Source organism: Hermetia illucens, chromosome 5 (genome assembly GCF_905115235.1).
Source record: "Hermetia illucens chromosome 5, iHerIll2.2.curated.20191125, whole genome shotgun sequence".
In the NCBI taxonomy this organism is placed as follows: domain Eukaryota; kingdom Metazoa; phylum Arthropoda; class Insecta; order Diptera; family Stratiomyidae; genus Hermetia; species Hermetia illucens.
Genome location: NC_051853.1, coordinates 79481692 through 79494647, shown reverse-complemented (window position 1 = coordinate 79494647; position 12956 = coordinate 79481692). Strand labels below are relative to the sequence as shown.

The following is a 12956-nucleotide window of genomic DNA, read 5'->3' as shown; positions in this document are numbered from 1 at the left end:
TGAGGATGGACGGTTCCGTAGCCTATATAACGACAAAATCTATGTGCGATATCATGACCGTCTGGTTGTGGAAAAAATCTGACTCAACAGGTTGCGATGGGCGGCACACTTAATCCGTACGGATGAGGATGATCCAGCTCGGAAAATCTATAATTGCAATATTTATGGTAGAAAAAGAGGACTTGGCAGATTCTGCCTGCGATGAAGCGATGGGGTAGGTCAGGACGCCAGGCAGCTTTTAGGAATATTGACTTGGTGAACCTCGGCCCAAAACGGGTATGTGTGGAATTCCTTATTAAGGCTCGCCTATACTGTATATCGGTTGATGCGCCGCCGATGATTATGATGATGCAGTGTCTGGACGTGATTAGCATCACCACAGCACTCCCCTGCCAGTGATTGAGTGCAAGGAAATTACGATGATTCATCTGGCCACGTCGTGACGCCAGCTGTGAATCTGTTGTGTTGTTATGGTTGAACTATTGAAGGTCTGCCTGGTCACGATCAGGAAATCTACTCCGTTTGTCAAATTTGCCACTTCAGGTTGTTGAACGAGAGTAGGCATTGCCACGAAGACTTCTTGTTGTTGGGCTGAGATCGGGTTCTCTGCGATATCGTCGGGCATCACGTAAGTAGGATTCTGTGATGATACGTTCTGTAATTTCGAGAAACTTATCCGTTCTACTGATCACCCGGTATGGGCCCTGGTACCAGTGTTGGTGTATTTTTTTGAACGACAATTACGGATGAAGACATGAGTCCTTGAATATGGAGGTTCTTTTCCTGTCTTGTTGACTTCCATAGGCTGCACAAAACATGTGTTAACGCTGTTTTAACTCTTTGGCGAAATTAAATGTGTATACCTATACGTTGTTGGATTGTGTGTCGAAAAAATCGCCTGACCAGGCCAAATTTCCCCTGACGTTGAAAACATTCGACCATGCCATTAGCTGCCCGATGGTATGCTGTAATTCCGATGTTGGTTGCTTTGGTCAGGTTGTTGAGTTCTTGAAATAATCTCGATTCAAACTGTCTTCCTTGATCTGTGGTGATCCGAAGACGATGACGAGTCACTTTTCATCGGTGATAATTATTGAAACCATGCGTCATTTGTGCAATCGGCTTTGATAGATGGTTAAATATAGTTTGTGTTATCAATTTAACGATGGCGTTTGTTTTTGGATGGTATAAGTAGTGTAGGTTGTGGAAAACAGTTTTTCGGAATGGGAGAGTGATGTTCGGTCGAATGGTACCAGGAGACACACCATACCATAGTTTGCAGCTGATCCCTTGAATTTGCAGGAAATTCACCAATCAACTGGACCAGCCAATCTACCGCAGCTGACTGGATCACTATGACTTTGATTAGCAAGGGAGTAAATACACGGAGTAAAATAGAAATATTCAGTTGCGTTCGATCAATTCAGATGCTTACATATAGATGTATATGGCGCTATGCGGTAAAAGGCAATACTTATTTGTTTAGGATGAGCACACTATCTATATCTTTAATATGTTCAATCTGACAATATATGAAGAAATGTTTTGTATTTTTAGTTATGTTTGAAATGAAAATCTTGCATAGAAGGTTCCCTACATAAGATGAACACAAATCTTTATATGCTCAGCTTCCTGCATTCCAACTTGTTTATTGAGTCTCTTCAAAATTATCTTCGGACGTGTTTTCTGCTAGATTCCTAGGATATGGCCATATTGTATTTGAGTTTTGCTGCGGTTATCCGTATCTTCTTAAGGATACGCGGAAATTTTGACAATGACGTAGGAGGAACAGAAGTGACCAAACGAAGTTCCCCCGTTACCATTCAAACAGGGTTACAGGCGATTGTCGGCGGAACAATTCAGTGGATCTGCATTATTTACGGGCGGGCCTTTGCGTTTAATTTCGCCGGTATTTTAGGTTTTTGAGATAGTTGTGCCCTTTTAGTTGACCGTGGTCAATTCGGATGGTTTTTGACCGTCATTACATGGTATGGATTTACTGGACAAAAGAAATCAAACCTAGTGAAATGCTTGGGAAAGGGATTTTTTGAAGATGACAGCCTTAAAAAAGTGACGTAGCTGAGTGGGCAGAAAGACTGGTAGTATACTGATTTAATTGAAATTTTGTTTTAGACAAAACCTTAAAAGCATAGAAATTCTATTTCTCAACAAAATATATGACGCCATCAAGTTAATTCGAAAGGAAGTACCATGTTTTAGAATTTTGTCAACATTTTTATGAGGCGCCAACTACATTCCCCGAATTTTTTGCTTCGATGTGTATTTCCATGAAACTAGTTCATCTTTTTTATCCTAGTTTTCTAAAAGTTAGGTATTGATAGTGTTGAATCTGAAGTGGTTAAACCAGTATAGTATGTTAGCATCATATGATCAGCGCTACATACGTAAGTGATTCCATAATTTTCTTTCAAGGACAAACGACCTAAAATTTCTGATCTGAATTTTTACGCAAAACATTTTTTTAATTAATTTTTTACCGCTGCTTCCCAACTGAAAGCTGACAAATTGATCAAATTGGGCAGTAGCTTTGATGGGAAATGGAAATAAGCGAATTTCATTTAAATTATTTGAAATTCGATAAGCATCTAATCTGCCTAAACCACTTTATTGATGGATTGAAGAAAAAAAAATTAAGAATCTTTTGTTTGAATGTACGTAATATGTATGAGATGAAGATTCTGAGCTGAGTTAATTGTTGTAAGTTTTTGTTGAAAGATTTATGTTTAAACGAGCTCCAAAATGTCATAGGTTTATAACGAGAACATTGTTGAACTTATTTTGGAAATTTGATCATATGTTGGAATGGAGAAAAAAAGGAAATAATATCGTTCATTTGGAGACGAGAAGAAATATTGTACTACAGTTTTAGGAAACCTACCATTCAACTTATAAATATTGATGAAAAGAAACCAATATAAAGCGCTGTTGGCGGGTGTTGATAGTATTCCATGCAGAATGGGAAATTAATCCTATTGTGTCTCTTCTGAAAGGTGCTAGGGTGAGACAGGAACGAATAACACAATAGCTTCTTTTATAAAACCATATAATGGTTTCCACAAGAAACCACATGGTGTAATGTGGTATTTAATTACATGGATTGAAAACGAACCTGTCGAAAAATAAATCAATTCTTTCAGCTAGATACTTGGTTCTTTGTTTATATGGTGTTCATGTTGGGGAAATATCTTTTGTTGGGCTGGGTTTTTATGCCTTTTTCATAACGATGTGACATGTTAAAAAAGTGGTCGTATTTGGCAAATAAAAGTTATGAAGATTTATTCTTGTTTTAATGTAAATTTAGTAGTAAAAATAGTACTTATATGGTGTGGTATTATTATTATAGAATTATTGTAGTTTAGCTGGTATTAACCATTTCGTGGGCGCTACATATGTACATCAATAATTTGATTCAATTCATAGGAACAATACGCAAAAGATTGAATTTCTTATTATGGATTCTTGTCAGCGGGAGGGGCAAGTACGCTTAAAACTACAAAGAGAGAGAGAGAGAGAGAGAGAGAGCCCAAGGAACTAGTGTATAGGGCGTTATATGTAGTATCAGTATAATCTCAGGATCTCAGGATCTCAGTGAAAGTAGCTTGAAAAGAGTACACTTATCAAAGAAAATTACGCGTTATTGCAGGTAAGGTTAATTAAGAGTGGGAAACCGGGAAGAATATTCTATGTATACCAAGAAAATTCTTTTTGAAGAAGAGGGATCGAGTGGCTTTAGGTTGTACAGTTCCAAGAGCAGGGCAGTCCCGGTTGCAGAAGAGGGACTAAATCACCAAGCAATCTTCAAGGATGTTTCTGCTAAGGGAGTTGAAAAATGTTAAGGGGAGCTGTAGGGGAGAGTAAAGTTGAAAGTGAGAATATTGAGCGAATTTTGTCGTCGACTCTACTCTGGTTTTGAAAGGTACAAAAAATGATCAAGGTTGTCGACCAAGAGGGAATAATATGTTAAGTGACATTTGAAACTGGGTTGCAAGAGAGTGCAGTCAACCCCAGCCGCAAGAAAAGCCATCAATTTAAGATCGTCGTCATCGTATGAGGATCTACAGCCCATTTCGGGCCTTAGCCTTCAGAATGTGCTTTCTCCAACAATCTTGATGCATCCATTACGTGCTCCAAGCAGTGATGCTCCCTCTTGGCCAAAAGAATCCTCCCAGTGTTTTGGTGGTTTTCCTACCGATCTTTATCGTTTTGCCCTCCCTTCGAATGCCGTTTTAAATATCCGAATGTCGTTTATATTCTGGACTTAGGTAGCCCATTGCAACTTCCGAAGTTTTAATTTTTTTAATAATTAGTAAAACTCTAAGTAGTTTCTGATTTGCCATTGGTTGTCGTCTCGTTTACCTCCTATTATTCTTCTCAGAACCCTCCCTTCAAAAGTATTGACCAGTTTGTGTTAGATACCATATTTAACATCCGTAGCATACCACTGGTCATATTATTGTTTTATGAACTCGGAGCCTTGCTTTCCTGTGTATGCAACTGGCTTTCAAAATCGGTAGGACCGAGTTGAAGGTCCTGTTTACGCGGTGAATTCGGCGCATTATCTAGTCAAGCTCATTTCCATTTTTCGTTAGTTGTATGTCCAAGTATATAATGTTGTCTACACTTTTAGTTCAGTTAATCATTATAAGTTGGTTTTTGGACGTCATCTGTAGGATATTGTCATTCTGGTAAAGCTTACCCTTGCCAGTTTTACTGGAATTCCCAAATCAAACATTGCTTTACTTCGATGCTGAATTCCCAGCATTTTTCTAGCACCTGACCGTTAATAGCTGGTCAATTCTCGATCTTCCAGCCCCAAAACCTCCTTGGTATTCACTAATCGTCTTATCGTCTTTGTAAAAATTTTATAGGAGATACAAAGTAGTGAAAGGCCTCTGTAATTGTCACATGTTAACTTGTCACCTTTTTTGTGAAAAGGACATATCACACTTTTTGACCAGTCTTGCGGGATCTGTTCATGATTCCAGATGGAGATTTGATGAATTCAGCGGAGATGTCATCAATGCCCCGCGTCTCGTTCATTTTTTGATATTTAATTAAGCTTGACCATAATTTTTGTGAGTTCTGATGATTGAGTCGTATGTGCTGGGTTGAGAAGTTCACGTGATTCACTTTCATCCCCGATGATTGCTTCATTTTTATTTTTATAAAGAAGGTCTGCATAAAGTAAATACAGCCAAGAGAATAGTTAGTTATAGAGTTTGGAGAGGAGAATGTTGTGGTTGATGGAATTAATGGCTTCAAGGAAATCGGTATAAATAAATTAAGGTATTTAACAATGAAGTCAATAGAGTCGAGAAGTTTAGTTTCACTTTTATGACGACCGAAGTACCTGGTCAAGTAGTCGCTGACGTATCTCTCGACGATTTTGGAAGAAGAGTAGAGGCCGAAAATACTTCACAGTAAGGTAATTTGTTTCTGAAAGTAACAACAATAAGGCCGTCTTCTCAAAATTGCAGAAACTAACGTTCTCCGAGGCTTTTCTTGCAAATTTTGTAGTAGTGATTTGCAGTTAACTAGGGTTAGGAGCCGCATCCTGATCGGATTTTGATGTCAAGTTTGTCAATGAGGAATTCAATCAAACAAGGAGTAAGGGAAGAGGAGTGGCGGTAACGACTAATGATTAACTTATATAATAGGAGGCTTCTATGTAATTATTCCATGTCAGCCACTGATTGATATATGTTCTGAGTCTTTGAACTAAGGGGCAAAGACTCCGTTCTTTGTAACGCGTGAAAATATCTCTCGCTTAAGTATAAAGGTAATTTCGTTACTTTAGTTTGTCTCTTCATGTTTTAAGCCACTTTTCAAGCTTTAGAGTGCGATCTTTGAATTGTCATATAATTGCGAATGTAACCCCCTAATGTATATAGACAAGTCTGAAGTGAGAGTACTTTACAATTCTTCAGGAAGCGATCCTTTTACTTTATAGACTAGGCTTTTCTACCATATCTTTGCGAATGCCAGTATGATGTCGGAAAATTTGGCTGTTTCTGTTTTCGAATGTAGATCTAATTTCAGGGACGTTCCTATGAATTGATTCAGTTGCATTGTTTTTCGCAAATAGACGGTAATATTATAATAATAAAATAATAATAGTCAGTGGCAATTTTTCAGGCATCTTTGAGTGAATACAAAGGAAGTTTATTGTTCAATCCTTTCTCCTGTGACGAAGTTATATGGAGCTTTCTTTGGGCTGACATATATCGACAAACTGCTTGCTTTTGAAAGGAGTATATATTGCTGCTGTTTGGGGATTAATTCTTCGGAGATGAAAATTCATTTTGGATTTGGCGGGTTTAGGTGTAAACACTGACTTTAAATAATTAACAAAAGCCGCATGCTTTTAGGCATCATTCTTGTCCAGGAGTTATCTTCCAGTTTCATAGGAGGCATACATTGTTGTAAGTACTTCATCCCTTTGGCGGTCTACCAAGGCAAATAATCAAATTCCACTGGTCAAATAACTCAAATGTGTTATTGTTAACTGTTGTTTGATAATGGAGTAGTGTTTCGTGTTCACTCCTTAGTGGAGTATGGGGTATCCACAGACGACAGGGATTCGGACCGAGAGCAGCAAGATGGAGAGTCGGACGCTCTACTTCCTCAACCATCGTACCGTCGATACTCTCCTCCATGTTTGAGTCCCGTCAAGCAATTTAGATGTCCCTTTTTTTGCTTGTTCCTGACGGGGTGTCACCTAATGAGAGTATTCTTTAACTGGATGAAAGTATACGAAAAAGCAGGTAAAAGGTGCTTGACAGTCTAGATTTCGCCCTTTTAAGTTCAATCATCTGGTATTGATCAATCATTTGGTATTGATTCTTTGTGTTATATATTTGTGAAAGTAAATTGGCAGGAACTGTGTTATTCAAAAAATAAATATGGGTATAGCCTTTTTCTAGCATTCATGTTTAGAATACTTTCCTTCAAGTTTTTATATGAATTTGAGAAAAAGGTCTCTCGTTTTTAAATGAATCAAAGATTTTTGGAAAAATTTGGTCATCTTTTGTTTTGAAATTAAATTTTTTTTTCATGGAAACCTTAAACTCTTATACGCCTCACAACGCATCAGCTACACAACTCATCATTGCTAACGGTTTTTGGAAATGTACTTGAGTTTCTTCCAGGATTTTCCCAGAAACTTCTTCTTCTTTCACTAGTCCGCACCATGCCGCATAAGACAGTTCACTGGTCGGTAGTCTTGGTAAAGCGGATTCCATTGCATTGTACAACCCGTAATAAAATTGTCATCCTTTCTGGATATCTGATTAACCCACTGTCACTTCTGCCGTCTCATAAACACATCCACGGGTATGTGGCCCATACGCCTACGAAGTTGTTTGGTCGATATTATTTCAAGTCAAGTTACCCCCAAATAGTAGTGTGGAACTTGATGTTACTTGAATTTCCAAATTTAAGACAAAATAGCGAAGGCAGATTTAGCGCTATCAGTGAATCAAATGACATCACCTTAAACTCAATGTTACGTGGATGTTCGTAATTCCAACCTTCAAATTTCGTGTCAATAGTTATAACTGTTTCTGAGAAAAGTGCCTGTGATAGATAGACAGAGACATAGCCTGACAATGAGCCGATTTTAATAAGATAAGGGTCAGACTGTGAAATTGGTATTATGTCCTAATTGTCGATACTGTTACGAAGCCTTTGCCTCAGCGAAGATATTGAAAGCTGAGGATATTGGGCTGATAGATATCTACGGGGATATTCCATTAGACAATTGTTTTTCATGGGATTCCAAGCACACAAGAAACACAAGAAACAATTTTGGAAAAGGAAAAAAGTATTTTCCACCACAACGATGAAGATACGAGCCGTCCTCACTGCATTAACAATAATAAATCAACAAATCATTCAGGGACCTTGAAATCCTTGAATGATTTGTTGACTATAGGCCCAATAATACAGGGTACTACTATCGCGAGACTTGCTGAGAGTAGAAGTTGCCAAAATATATCGAAAAAATAAGTTTGAAACAAGAATTCAAACTTTCAGCGGAACATGTAACAGGAAGCAGGCCTAACTCATCATTACAAACATCCATTTCCAAACCATCAAAACACTACACAGTTGGCCAGTGAAAATGGACTTCCATGTAGATGACATGATGACTAGGACAAACCGTTGGAAAAACGAAGAAATCTAACTACTTGGAATTGTTGTGTTTAAACATCCCAAATGGAATTCGGATCTAAACTAAGTGTTAGAGGTGGTATCAAAACATTATCAGACATCGATACACCCTCATAGTTTCAATTAGAGGACCAAATAAAAACACTTGAAATGCAATGTCATATTCACTGATCGATAGTTGCATCTCTGATCTATTCGGATGTGTGAAGCCCATTATCATTATAGACAAATTTCCACGTAAAAATGATGGCTTTAGAAACTGGATTGGGATGACCTGTCACAAGAGCTAACTTTAAAGGAGTTAAGATGGATTGGCCTCCAAAGATCGAGGCGAGTCACATTGATTTTGTGACGAGTTGAGAACGACTATCGATGCTATCATATACATATATACCGTTAGAAATAGCCAACGGTTCACTACTGGCAGCCAAAATGGCACTGCGTACTTTACTGCTGTGTATGTGGTTTTGTCTGGCTTGTTCTTATTAGAAAAACCAAAAAGGAAAGGTTAAATTTTTCTGAAATGGCGATTACCACTCAATAAAAACAACTAAAGGTTTTATATAGGACAGAGGTAACTCATCGAATGGTCCGTCACCTTTGCCCTAGGAGCAGCGTAATCGAAATTGGTAACAGGTAGAAAACGCTCCTTTTTATATAATGACAAACACGACAAGTGTGTGCGAATTATATCTAAGTTTAAATCGCCAATCGTTTGAGCCTACGCTGGACAAAAGCTAGATTTTTGTTTGGGATATGAGGGATCCTAAGTCCGCATCTACTTCACGTTGGACCAGATCAAACGGAGAGCAACTTACTCTCACTTTTATGGTCCAGTCCACTAACAAATCTAAGTGAATTTACTTACATATAATGGAATGGCCTAAATACTCTCAGGTCTGACATAGTTAACTTCCCGAAGATGAGATGCCCTGAATTAATTGAGTTAGAGAAAAGAAACAACTATACCAAGCTGATCCGGGTGATTGCAAAAAGAGTTACCGATCATATGGATAACTAACCGCGAAGAAATTACAATAGCATGAACCCGAATTTGAATTGTGTCTATCCCTTGATTCCGGCGGTTTCGCAAAGTGAAAAGAAGGCTACAGAATGAAGGTAACATCAACAGGCAATTTGGACAGTAAATGCCTTTTTACTGAGATCGTTGAGCGGGATAAACATACATTACCAAACTCTATGTGGAACTTCAAAATAACGTTATCGGCTCTACGACAAGGATCATGAATTTTAAATGCACAAAAATGATAAAACAATCCATTCATAGATGGGTCACTTCCTCCAAAAGTTACCATCATCATCATCAACGGCGCAACAAGCGATATCCGGTCTAGGCTTGCCTTAATAAGGAACTCCAGATATCCCGGTTTTGCGCCGAGGTCCACCAATTCGATATCCCCCGATATCAAAAGTAACGCTCAACTAACAACCCATTTGATGGGAAGCCTGCCATCCTCTACAGTGGTACTAGATTGTGTACTTTGAAAAGTTGAGGTGAATTCTGCAAGACACAAACACAGGGTCGATGTATGTATGTATGCCACCCTCGGTCAAATCGAACCATATTTAAGCAATAGGCTCCAGGCTTCATTAAATTACGATGTGATCAACTGCGAAGTACTCACTTCTAGGCATTTCCCATTTGAAGTTCGATGCTTGTGCAAGTAGACGAGACACCTTATGAGACAACGTCCTTTTTGAAAATCATGCCACAGAGGTATTGAGGAAGAATGTAACTTTCTTGAAATGTTTAGGACAGAAAATGAAGCACATAGTGAACAACCAAAGTTACTAAGGGGCTAGCTTCTACAGAAAGCATTTCGTTTCGCTGCAGATAGAGGACTGGGAAGTGTTTCGCAGTGAATACCCCATAATGTTCCATGTTAGCTTTTTTTGAGGTAAAATTATTCAATGGTAGGTAAAGATGCTACGCGACCACATTAAAGTGGAAACGGTTCTTAGTATCTACTGCAATGGAACTATGAGAATATAGTTGAGAGTTGAGAATTTTAAGATCGATATTTTCACCAGAAAGATGCCCAGTTAAAGTTGAAGGGATACAGTCCACTTAAATTGATTTTCTTGTGGCGATGCATTCCTTAGGAAGGACGTCCTCATCAATCGAATAATCGAAATCGTCAATTAAAATTATTGGTTTTTTAAGTGAACTAAACCCGATGATTGTCCCATCGTATACAATCCACTTTAGAACAAATTATTAGATTTTTTGGTTCGGAAATATAGCAAGTATTTTAATATGTTGATTATGCAAACAAAGAAAGTATCTGCCATCCTAGTGGTGCCACCGAGTTTTAAATTATGTGCGAAAGTTCATCACCTGCGGTAAGTCAAGGGGGATTTGGAAACCTTATGAAAGGATCCGATCACGGAGATTTTGGGCCAGTTGCGCCTAAATGCACGGAGGATTATGGCGGTGTACACGGGACACAAGCCCGCACTGGTGACCAGAGTCGGCATACCTTACAATTCGCATTGTCCAAGTTGCAAAAAGGAGTGACAAACCCCCAGGTACTTTGCGACTGCCCAACTCTAGTAGGGGTCTAAGGTGCGCAGAATAGGTAAATTGTTGTTTTGGAGCCAGCTGGATTCTGCTCCCCTTGGTCTTGTCCTAGGAGTTTATCGCTTCAAAACAGCACAATACAGTGCTAATTTGGCTCTTCGAGACGGCCGTTTTAGTAAACCATTGAACCATTTATTCGTATTTAACATTTTTACTTTATTTTTTGAATAAAAGCATAAGCACAAATGTTTCCAAATTCCTATCAGCATCCACTATAGACTTACTTAATCAGTCAAAGAAGTTAGGATCAATAATTTCCGATGGGTGACATAGTCCAGGGAAGTCATTGTTCTTTCCTTTAAGGCATTGAGCGAGGGGGCATCCAGTTACGTAGAGTGGCTGTCCATCTTGAGGCGATGAAGCATAGTTGCAAACTGTAAACACTCTGAATTTGCTTCCCTCGGTGTACTGAACTGTTGCACAGCCGATCCTTGTTACTTTGTCTACGGCCAATTGAGCGAAGTTGCGACTGCGGGGAAGAATGAGTTGGAAAAAATTGTTGTATCTGAAAAATTGTATAGAAACTTACTAAGTATCATCAGCTGTGTATGCGCTAATCTCTGCAGCGGTCATGGCGGAATATTCATTGTACCATTCATCGAGAATTTCATTGATAAGGGTGGGGATGTCAAAATTATTCGATTTCAGTGTACTGTGAACGTTTTGTCCAACTGAGTTGAAGCGGTCTGTGTTGCGGCATTCATCATTTTCTGCTACGCATTGTTTAACCCAAACTTGTGCTAATGTTGCAAGCTCATTATCCCATACCTGGAAATATTGAAATATTGAATTCACAGATGTTAATCTGACCCCGTATATCTGATATTTTCGTATATGTTATACATAACAGCTGCCAATTATTACTGAGTAATACTCACCACAGTAGCCATGCGCATAGCCGACTCAAATCCAGTTGCCGTGGCAAGGGCAATATCATTCCTAACACGGTTATGGGCTTTCAGTATATTGACTTGATAGTTTCCTCCAGTAACGAGCTTAGCATCCTTTGGGCAGGTAGCAGCGAATACCTGTGTGAATAAAAATCCTTGGTAAAAAGTTCTTACTAGTACAGGAAATTTAAAATACATTTTTCTTTATGCAAGCGACATGGTATCCTGTTTCGCATAAAGTGGCTGCGCAGTAGTCTCTGGTTTGTGCTTGTGTTTGCAGCACGAAAAGAATAGGAATCAGGAAGAAAATTGATGCCTTCATCGCTTTGGTTTCTGCTGATTGGCTGTAGAAACAATGATTGATTTAGTGAGAATAGTTGAAGTTTTTATAGGAGTCGAACTGTGACCATTATTGATTTTGACCAGATGCTGTTTTCTTGCAATTGGGCCCTTAACAGTTGAGTAAATAGTTCTTGGTTTCCTCCAATCCAATTGCAAATTCGCATTAAATGTCGTTTGAGGGCACAATGATAGTACAAGGCTGTGCAAATATACAAACAATCAATATACCAATAGAAGCTCGAGTCTACTAACCAATAAGCAAATATCAATAAAGCGAATCCATAAAACGTAGCAAATATTATTGACTCAAAATTCCAGCGACGACGGTGAAGCGCGTGTCGATTTCGACCTTATTGGGATTACACAATTTCGCCAAACGATGGATGATTATCAAGGTAACCGTCTTGTCCTCGCTTAAGTTCGCCTTTTATCATATTATGCACTCTACATATGTACATATATTAATGCCAATCTTACTTTAATCTGTAAGCTATTATATTGTTGATTATTACTTTCACAAAAGTGAAATACTCTTCTTTGTAAAGTATCTATTAGTAAGACTCACCACCATTAAAGTCACATCCACTCTTCTTCTACTCAGATTTTTTCCAGAAGGGCTCTGGTCTAAGAAGCACATCTTGTTGCCCATACTGCATGCCGTTTTTGCTCTTTAACATGAGCAGCCTTTTCTGCAGTATTGAAGTTACCTCAACTGCAAGTGAAAACTTAACATCTTAAATCATATCCTATAAAAGAGGACTCAATGCGAAACCTGTAGGAACTCTTGCGAGGAGTGCGGGGTCCCGAAAAGGGTCAGAAAAAATATGGTGACCAGTGCAAATGGTATCTAGCCCTCAAAATACTTTCCATATCATAAAGGTAATAATAGTATATATATTTTTATATTTATTGTAAGTATATTTTCTAAA

The 12956-nt window shown here is 38.5% G+C and overlaps 1 protein-coding gene across 1 annotated transcript; it reads right to left on the bottom strand.

Annotated features, from left to right (window-relative positions):
• Window positions 1–11023: 11023 nt before the first annotated feature.
• Window positions 11024–12050, bottom strand: LOC119658141 (antigen 5 like allergen Cul n 1-like). Its single transcript, XM_038065409.1, has 4 exons — window positions 11882–12050; window positions 11674–11823; window positions 11325–11563; window positions 11024–11264 (listed from the first exon to the last, which is right to left on the bottom strand). Exons 1-4 carry the CDS (start codon window positions 12005–12007, stop codon window positions 11024–11026), a joined length of 756 nt encoding a protein of 251 aa, XP_037921337.1. The 5' UTR covers window positions 12008–12050.
• Window positions 12051–12956: the final 906 nt, after the last annotated feature.

Coding starts and splice junctions, on each gene's coding strand:
- LOC119658141 (XM_038065409.1), bottom strand. CDS start 12,007: ATGAAGGCATCAATTTTCTTCCTGATTCCTATTCTTTTCGTGCTGCAA. Junction 11,564..11,673: donor CTATGCGCATGGCTACTGTG/GTGAGTATTACT, acceptor CAATATTTCCAG/GTATGGGATAATGAGCTTGC. Junction 11,265..11,324: donor TACACAGCTGATGATACTTA/GTAAGTTTCTAT, acceptor TCTTCCCCGCAG/TCGCAACTTCGCTCAATTGG.